This window comes from Triticum aestivum, chromosome 3A, assembly GCF_018294505.1.
Source record: "Triticum aestivum cultivar Chinese Spring chromosome 3A, IWGSC CS RefSeq v2.1, whole genome shotgun sequence".
Taxonomy (NCBI): Eukaryota; Viridiplantae; Streptophyta; class Magnoliopsida; order Poales; family Poaceae; genus Triticum; species Triticum aestivum.
In genome coordinates, this window is record NC_057800.1 from 315,381,231 (window position 1) to 315,391,234 (window position 10,004).

Genomic DNA, 10,004 nt, shown 5'->3' on the forward strand with positions numbered 1-10,004 from the left:
TCTTTAGTTGTGTGAGTCGAAGTGTTGAACTTCACCCTCTTGTGCTTGTCGAAGATACAATGCTCACAAAATTTCAATTTACCAGGTTCATATCTATCAAGAAGACCTCTTTTATTTAACTCTGCTAAACCAAGTTCACTCATACGTCCAAGATGCATATCTCAAAGGTTAGCAGCATCACAATCGGAATTATTTGAAATAACTGGAGTAGCGTTACCTAAAACGGTAGAACCTCGAAGGTAATAAAGACCATTGGTCGAACTTAAGTCACCTTTCATCACAATAAGAGAACCTTTGGTGACTTTCAACACGCTATCTCCACCTGAATACTTGTACCCCTTTGCATCAAGGGCACTCATAGAGATAAGATTTCTCTTCATCTTCGGAATATACCGAACATCTGTCAAAGTTTTGATTGTGCCATCAAACATCTTGATTCGAATGGAGCCTATGCCTTCAATCTTGCATGGTGGATTATCAAAACCCAAAACAGAACCAGCAGCAGTAGTAGAATCAAAAGTAGTAAACCAATCTCTATGCGGGCACATATGAAAAGTGCATGCAATGTCAAGTACCCACTCATCATTAGTCTCAGCACATCCAGCAATAACGATAAGAGCATCATCGGAATCATCACGAGCAACATTAGCAGAATTTTCACATTGTTTGTTACCTTTCCTCTTTTGTTTGTTCTGTAACTTAAAACATTCTGAGATGTCATGACCGTCTCTCTTGCAATATATGCAATACTTCTTGTCTCTAGATTGCGACCGGCCCCTGTAGCCGTTCTTACTTTTGCCCCTGTTTCCATTATGTGAATTCTTCCCCTTTGTCCTGCCAAGAACAGGTAATCCCTCTGCTTGGGATGAACTTGAACCATCATGAGGCACCATTAATTTCATATTCTCCTTAGAATTCAAAGCTTCATAAACTTCATTAAGTGTGAGAGTATCACGACTGTATAATATGGTGTCTCTAAAATTGGTATAAGAACTTGGCAGTGAACAAAGTAACATTAAAGCAGTATTTTCCTCTTCATACTTAACCTCCATTGTAGCTAGATTAGATATGATCTCTTTAAATTCTGAAATATGATTCAAAACATTACCTCCCTCGGGTAACCTGTGTAGGAATAATTTTTGCTTCAGATGCATCTTGCTGGTGAGATCTTTAGTCATGCAAATCCCTTCCAGCTTTAACCATAGAGCGGCGGCAGTTTTCTCGCTCAAAACTTCCTGCAAAATATTATTATGCAAATGGAGTTGAATTTGTGACAAAGCCTTACGATCAATTCTTTTCTCCTCATCGGTCCAATCCTAGATCCGGTTCTTCCCAAAACTATCCAGTGCTTCATCATAGTCAGCCTGTGCCACAACACTCGCATCTTGACTTGTCATAGAGTAAACCTTGTGTCACGGTCCAACAGCGGAAGATCGTACTTCATAGAAGCCATGAATCGATAAATTTGTGTACACAAAGTAGTACAAGCCAAAGTAGAATAATTCTTGACAGAATTAATATGTAGAGCAAACGAAAAATAGGATAAATAGCACCTGATAGTGATAGTGTTTACGGGCAATGGACGTAGCAACGGACAAAGAACAAAAAATCTGAACTAGTACTGGCCTTTCCTCCACGTGAGTAGAGTACTAGTAGTTGCTTTGGTTGATGCCCTTTTCTGATGACGTGGACAACAGCAGTAATCAAATCAATCATGCACCTCGGGGGACTTTGAACGAGCAGCAGTTACAGTTGATTCCCTTGGGATTTGAATCGAGCAGGCCAGCAACTCGGCGAAACGGCTGCAAATTAATCTAACCACGTGATCATGTGAATAGTACCCGATGGAAGCGGCTATCGATTCCCTCGAACTCCTGTCGGTCTCGGCTTCGTACGGCGGCGGCAGCGGCAGAATCGATCCGACTTCGGATTCGTCGGATCACCAGAGACGAGTGCGATGGCATACGTAACCCTAATTTCTCGTCTCAATCTCGTATCTGCAACTTGTTATGTATTTCACTTGTTAGATAAAACGAGATAGAACGAGACACGAGAGACAAAAAATTTTACGTAAAAACCCTTATGGGAGAAAAACACGAACACACGTAGGCACAATTACTATTAGTATTACAAGCACGAGACGACACATCGTCTTTACGTGCGACTATATGGGGTACATATGAGGGCAATACATAAAAGTCCTTGAAGGACAAGTAAACAAGTTATAATCATACACGTCGGTACCAACGCAAAGGCCCACACCGTATGTACTACGTCTAGTCCAATACAATAAAATTTGAATCACAATTTAATAGAAACTGCCGCGGCCTCTTTTTCCAGCATCGGTTGGATGTATGCTGCAAAATGCAAATACATAAAGATTAATCACTCCAATCAATAGTGTGGTATCAGTGCAGTTATTGTGTGGTGCGGCATACTCACTAATTGACAGGAATACTGAAGCTATACTAGACACGATGCCCTTGTCAAAGCGAACAGATGGGAGGTGATAACTGAGCATCTGAGCTCATGCTTGGATACGAATTTTCAACAGTTTTTACTCTTCATCGTTGGTCTCTATTTGTCTCTACCTTTTAAACACTCATTTTGAGTGCTTGCAGCTTTAGCTTTAGCCTGATTTTAGTAATCTTCCAGTTACCAGGACATGAACTTAGCTTACATAGATACTCGCGGTTTGAGACCAAGGTAATATCATGGACTAGGAACACAATCTATCACACACAGCAGTTCACAGGTTTACACGTACACTATGACAGCATGCTAACTACTTCCTCCATCTCAAAGTGTCTCAACTTTGTACTAATTTTAGTACAAAATTGAGACACTTATTTTGGGAGGGAGTATAAGTTTTCTTCAACACATACTCCAATGCCAGCAACACTTGATATGTGTACAGACAATGAGGGGTGTTTTCATCAAAATTTGTCCCCATACTATTTGTATTACATAAGTTGGACAGCTCAAACTACATCTGAAGTGCAAGCTTTTTCACCACCTTTTTTCATTTCTTCTCTTTTCTTTTTTCCTTTTTTTCATTCTCAGACCAGCTTCCCACAGACCAACTGACTACAAGTATAAAAACATAGACGGCCGAAATCTACCTATTAGTGCAATTTACAAAGCAGGACAGGTTACTTCTCACCATCCAAGCTTCAAATCTTGTGGTAACATGCATCAGATTTGGAAGCAGTCAACCAGTCAGTCACTTGGAACTTAATCATGTTCACAAGACACTCTTCGGACATTCTTTCATGAGCTCTGCGGAAAGCACAGATTTGGTGTCACTACCTGTTGTATGCACCACGGGAGACGAAGAACTGATAATCTGGATGGCCAGCACGGCTGTCTCTCAGCCAATCGGCAGCAGCTTGCCTTAAGCAGCTAGCCAGTTTCCAATCACCATCAGTTGAGGACCAGACTGAGTTGCTAAACTTGTAGGAAGCCAAACCAAAAACTGGGAGTGGTATGTTTGGTGTGCTATCAGGAGCCCACAGATTATCAGGAGCCCACAGATTATCTGGACACAGGAATGCAGATAAAATTCAGATGGCGGCATTTAGGCAGGTAGGCAGCACAGGATGACAGCATTTAGGTTCCATTATCTCATTGCTCACTAACAAGGTTAACTAACATAGAAGAGGGCGTAGACATGCACTGGAAACTACTCCCTCCGTTCCCAAATATTTGTCTTTCTAGACTTTTTAAATGGACTACAACATATGGATGTATGTAGACATATTTTAGAGTGTAGATTCACTTATTTTGCTTCGCATGTAGTCACTTGTTGAAATCTCTAGAAAGACAAATATTTGGGAACGAAGGGAGTATATATAGAGAAAAGCAATAAAAACATAAAGCTCTCTTTTTCTTTCTATAAATGACAGCTCACAGTAGGTAAACCTCAGTGCATCCAAAACATTAGAACTTGTTAAAGCAGTGATACAACTACCATATATAGTCATTTCATAGCTCAAGAATTCCTAGCATCGAGGTTTGTCAAAATCAAAACCTATTTTTTTGCTATTAATTGGGTTTACAGATTCTAGCTGGTCACAGATGTGAGTTGCCAGGGCAGCTAGGCACCAACTGAAAATGGAATGACTCAATTAATAGTAGATAGCTGTTTTATGTCCTATTCATTTCTTTCCCCAGTGCACTGAAAACATGCTAAATGTATGTACATGCCCAACAATCAGAAAAATAAGCACTAGCCAAAAGTAAGACTCCCCATGTTCATTGGGCGATAATCAAACCAATCTTATCCTAAGTACATGTTAGCTTCAACTCACACTTGATTAATGCTTGTGAATCTACAAACACTTCAGAGTAAGACTAACAATGTTTACTATAATAAAGATAAGTGCTACACTTGAACTTGACTCCTGACACTTGCTCACTTTTAAGAACGAGGACTAGAAGAAAGAGAAAGGATAAAGGATATTTAGATATAGAATTCTTCAGACTTCACATGTCTACTTAATCTGATCGTGAACAGGATAACTGAATTTACAATAAACATGCATAGTGATGGGGCAGGTTTAGTTGGGAATCTGAGAGTGTTGGGGGCATCTATCTGAAACAGTGCAGGACGATGCTAGTGAAGCAAGCATTATGAGCTAATTCAACCTATGATCCGAGGAACAAAGGTCAAATTTAATTACCTCCTTGCGGGCAATTTGAAAGCTGATGGAAAGTGAGAAAGCAGGCATCTAAATCTTTTAATGTTGGTCCAGTAGGGATACGATAAATTGGGTACCTACACAATGCATAAGGAATTTAACCTATTAGTTGCTGCAATCATCCATCCAGCACCAATTTTGTATATATAGAGAGAATGTACCAAGCGATGCTCATCCAACTACGCGCTGATAAATCACAACTCCTAAGGGTCCTCAATCCTGAAAATCTGGCTGAAAGGCTAGAAATCTGAACAACAAATTTGTCAGAACACGAAAATACCATGAAAACTACACAAAGTTGTAACTTCTTGCCTTATCAGTCAAAGGTTCACGGCAAAACGGAGAATCAAACTCGAGGTACTGAAAGAGCAAGCGGCCATGAGTAACTCCAGATTCACCAACATCCCTTGAGAAGCCTTCCTGAGCAAAGTGTTTGACCCTTGCATGTTCATAATCACTGCTACCATCACTGCTGGAATCATGGAAATCTTCATCACTGTCGTCCATCATATGTCTGCTTCAAAAGGTTGATGCACACATAGTTAAGAATTGCATGCCACGATGGAATATTCTTGAGAAAAATAAATAACTGGCACAATACTTGTTATCACAGGACAATAAATGACAAAGCTAAAATAGATTTATAAATGGAAACAGGTGTGCACATAAATATGGGAAGAGAACTCCATAGGGCAAGGTGAGGCGGCCGCCCGACTTCGAATTGATGCAAAAGAATAGCTACAGGTATGTAGAGGTTGGGTCATTGACTCATTGAGTCGTCATTCTCACTGGGGACGATAAAAGAAGAACGTGGTCCGGCCAGGTCGCCTGGTGCAGGTTGGCCTTATGATTTGGGTTGTGAGCCGATGAACTTCTGCTGCTACCACTGATTAGCAAGTACCGAAGCAGACAAAGCTTGTCAGCCGAGCGAACACACGCACTATGAAGCAGTATGGATGAACCCTAGCGGCTGCGGCACACAGGCAGCGGCTGAAGCGCAACGTCAACACCAGCATGGGGTACACAGAGGTCGCAGTGCACAGTAGTGTCGTTTGGCCAGCGGTGGGTGGCACGGAAGCGTTGCCGGTGAAGGTGAAAGGTAGAAGATCAAATGGACATGAATGATAAGGGGCTAGCAAAGGCAAAGGGAAAGGTATAATTGAATCAAGTTCTGCATTGTACATTGGTACATTGCGAATTTGTGATGTGCATTTTGGGAGTAAACAATATTGAAGGGGAGCCTTGGCGCAGTGGTAAAGCTGCTGCCTTGTGACCATGAGGTCATGGGTTCAAGTCCTGGAAACAGCCTCTTACAGAAATGTAGGGAAAGGCTGCGTACTATAGACCCAAAGTGGTCGGACCCTTCCCTGGACCCTGCGCAAGCGGGAGCTACATGCACCAGGTTTTTTTTTCATGTTATGAATTGCAGATATGACTAAACATTTTGAGTTACTTAGTAGTTGCAGTATGTTTACAGGGATCTTTCAATTTATTCTTGTTTTGCATCTTACTTTTCTTATGCTTTAGACAACACCTCCACCTCAAAAATAATCCCCTTAAATCATAAACCCCTTGCAGATGATTACGTCTTGTTTTGTCATGAGCAGAGGTGAATTGTACAAAGGCTTTAATTAGAGCCATAGATCCTACTCTAAAAACGGAAAACACAAATACAAAATGGCTATATGGAATCTGATGACTATAAAAACTTACATAACTGTTATAATAAGGAAGAGGTGCATAAGCAGCTTGAGCTATCTTCTATGGTACTACTAAAAAATGCTAGAAATGCCAAGACAGGCGCTGGCGTTGACATAAACAACAAAATATCAATCTGATTTGTAGTTACTTCTTGTTTCCCTTTGAACACAAATATATTTTCTGAATTAATCTAAGCACAAAATACACTTTTGAGACGGGTAGAAGTCTCATTGTAACATAAGAATACATACCACCAGATAAAAAGCACTTGAAGTTCTGGATTCATACTATATTCAAATTCGTTGATAAAGGATGAAAACCCCCCACAAGAGAAACATGTTGCAAATATTGTCTTATTAGTTTGCAGGCTCGTACAATAGGCTAGGCCAACTTGACGTCAGGAAATAACTAGTAAGTACATAGAAACGTTAAATAAGAAATGTCAATCATCCTAAGCACCCATAGGCAACCATAAGAACTGGCAGTGTATTGGAGAACTAAAGATAAATACGTACAATAAGAAATCAGGACAGTGATCTTATGGCTCCATAGATAACATCTACGCATACACACATCACAGAACCATTGGAGATTAAGTGCGCTTCTTTGTACGTACTACTAATATGTAAGTCATTAAGTTAACTCGAACTCATTTACTTCTAGCAGAAAAGAAATCGATGCCATTTACACTTTCTACTTGGACCCATAGCACTCAAATCAACACAAAAATAAGCTGTTACCAGTGTGTATTAGAAGAAACACGAACAACCTTGGGTTGGACGATGACTGCAGGACTGATGAGTCTCCATAGAGCTCGATGGCGGACAAGTAAGGCACATAGTACTGCACGACCCCGTCGCACCCGTCAAGAACGAGCGGCACCCCGGCACCATACGCACTCCACTCCTTGTACGCCTCCCATAGGTCGTCAAGAACGAAGTAGGGCCTCTCCCGGTTGGCATCCACGCCGCAACCCCTCCACTCTCCTCTCTGCATCGCCAAATCCACCAGTGATTCAGGAACAGTCGCACCCTCACAAGTCATAACGATCCAATCCTACGGTGTGGCGGGGGTCAATAGGCGAACCTCGGAGGGGTACTCCGCCGGCACGGACAGCGTAACGGCTGCCACGAACCTCTTGAGGTTGCCTGCAACTCCTACGGGGGACGCTGGCAACTGGGAGGGCTCCTCCGGCGCCTTCTCCTGGGTAACGGCGGCGGCTGCGCACCTCGACTTGGGAAGGCCGTGATGGTGCCCTCGTCGAGCCCTGGCAGCGTCGTAGAAGCGGCTGTCGCCCTGCCTCCGTCCTAGGTCCACGGCAGTGCCCATCATCCCACGCGCAAAGCAAGCTCAGGGACCAGACGCGCTAATATGGGAGGAAGGTACGGAATAGACGAAACCCTAACCCTAAGATTTGGGGAACCAATTCGATTGGAGGAAATGACAAGGAAGGAAGGAAATGGAAAGGGAGAGGAAGCAACGGTGTGCCGCGGGGTAGTTGTTGGCTTTTATAAAGGGCGGGCCAAAGGAGGACTGGAGGAGGAAGACGGGGGAGGGATGGGGTTGGGGCAGACCTGGCCAAACGGCCCGGCCTGGCCCGTGCTAATCGTGCCGGGCCCGCCCATCGTGGCACGTTTAATAAACGAGCTGTGCCGTGCCGGTTACGAGCACTGCTCTTGGTCCAGGCACGGCCTGATTTATTAAACAGAACGGCCTGTGGCACATTTAGCACATTGGGTCACTTTTTTTGTCTATTGGGTTATATTTTAGGCCTATTTTTGGATTCTAATTTACGTTATGTATATATAAAATTCTGAAAAAAGATAATAATAAACGGGTCATGCCGTGCTGGCCCGCATGCCCAGCCTCCAGGCCTAGGCATGGCCCATGGCGTGCCGGGCCTGACTCGTTTAGCCCAGGCCTTGCCGTGTCGTTCTTGCGTGCTACCAGGTCGGCCTAGTTAGCACGGCCCATTTGGCCAGCTGTAGGTTGGGATGGGGAGGGGGAAATCCTAGGATTTCGCGGCTTGAAGCTGGGCCTGGGGCGACATTATTGCTATACTTGGCCATGGGCAGCCTGGTCCGGACGGCCCTAAAATCTCGAATCGGGTTGAGCCTGAGTGTGCCATCGGGCCAGGCTCGGGCCTGAAAATCGAGCCCATCGTGTAGGTCGGGCCGGGCTCGGGATTGCGCAAAACAAAATTTTAGCCATAGCCGGGTCAGGTCGACCGGGCCGTGTCGGGCTTTTTCGGGCTCGGGTCTGATTTAGCAGGCCCGACGGTCAGGCCGGGCCGGGCTCGGGCCTAGGTTTTCGGCACCGGGCTTTTTTTGGCCCGGCCCGGCCCAAGGTATGCCCAGGTATAGTTATTGTCGGGTCCACCTACCAGCTTGGTTGAGGTGGGACGCCACGACGGATACAATCACGATCACGTGCCTTGTACGCCCGCGGCCGTCGCACTGCCCGCAGGGTACCCAAAATTTCTCCTCCACAACCAGAAACTACCATAGGCGGAGAAAGGGGTGCCAGTCAGGGCCGTGGCACCCCCTAACATCTAGGGATGCAACGCGGCGTCCCGCATAAACTCGTAAAAGGTGGAATTAGTTCAAAACTAAGCTAAGTCGCTACAGAAACTTAGAATTAATCTGATCTTTTTATACTACGGAGCGGGGTGGATTGGGTGCCGCCCTGCATCGGTAAGTAACATCACTAATTTAGGCCTAATATGAATAGTAATAATGATTTTTTTCTGCTAAAATGGTGTTTTTATGGATTGACCCGTCCTAGCAAGCTTTAAACTCGCCCCCCTTTGTCATATTTTTCTGGCTCCGCCACTGCAAACTCCAAATACGGATACCCTATTTCATACCAACCCATTCATAGTACATAGATCATGGACATAGCATAAACTTATTAGTTGCGGACATCGAACATGCAATTTGTTCATCCAAAAGGGCTAAGCTAGTTCAAATTAAACATGAAACGAATCTAAAAATAACTAAAATCTAATCAGGCATGGCGGACAGGCGGAGTTCACCACTTCTTGGTCGGGCCCTTGCCCATGCGATGAGCGGCGGGGCGGTCCATCTCCTCCATGTACATGTCGGTGGCGGGAAGGTCGTCGTCGTCCTTGGTGGTGTCGCTCTCCTATGTGGACAAAATGTACATGGAGAGGCGACGGAGGAGGCACTGCTGCTCCTTCACATGGCGGGCGCCCTTGGCAGCGGCTATCTCCTTCTCCCAGGCGAGGCGCTTGGACGCCTCGAGACCGAGGTGGAGCGCCTCCGCGTTCTTGCGCCGAAGGCGCCGCGCTTCGGTCTCCGTCATGGTCAGCGGCCTCCGTATCAGCTCGCGGAGGAGCGCCTCCTTCGGGTCAACGGGGACAGAGTGTCGGTGTACTAAGATTTGGGTCCTTAGTATCCCAGACTTGTGTACAAACAGTGGCAGCCTTCCCGACGGCAAGGTGTAGGATCGAAAGTATGTCTAGAGGGGGGTGAGTAGACTACTTGACCAAATAAAAACCTTTTCTTTCCCAACTTTAGTTGTGGGCGGATTTTAGGAATTAGCACAAGTCAAGCAATCAACCTACACATGCAATTCTAAGAG

At 44.6% G+C, this 10,004-nt stretch overlaps 1 protein-coding gene across 3 annotated transcripts; it reads right to left on the bottom strand.

Annotated features, from left to right (window-relative positions):
• Nucleotides 1-2,890: 2,890 nt before the first annotated feature.
• LOC123061231 (uncharacterized) lies at nt 2,891-7,890 on the bottom strand. Of its 3 annotated transcripts, none has more exons than XM_044484228.1 (6): nt 7,488-7,890; nt 7,168-7,391; nt 5,013-5,214; nt 4,862-4,947; nt 4,683-4,777; nt 2,891-3,520 (listed from the first exon to the last, which is right to left on the bottom strand). In XM_044484228.1, exons 1-6 carry the CDS (start codon nt 7,731-7,733, stop codon nt 3,306-3,308), a joined length of 1,068 nt encoding a protein of 355 aa, XP_044340163.1. In that variant the 5' UTR covers nt 7,734-7,890; the 3' UTR covers nt 2,891-3,305. The 3 variants fall into 3 exon arrangements, with proteins under 3 accessions (XP_044340163.1, XP_044340161.1, XP_044340162.1); XM_044484226.1 differs by having other exon boundaries at nt 2,891-3,538; nt 7,488-7,889; XM_044484227.1 differs by having other exon boundaries at nt 2,891-3,538; nt 7,171-7,391; nt 7,488-7,887.
• Between the last annotated feature and the right edge of the window lie 2,114 nt (nt 7,891-10,004).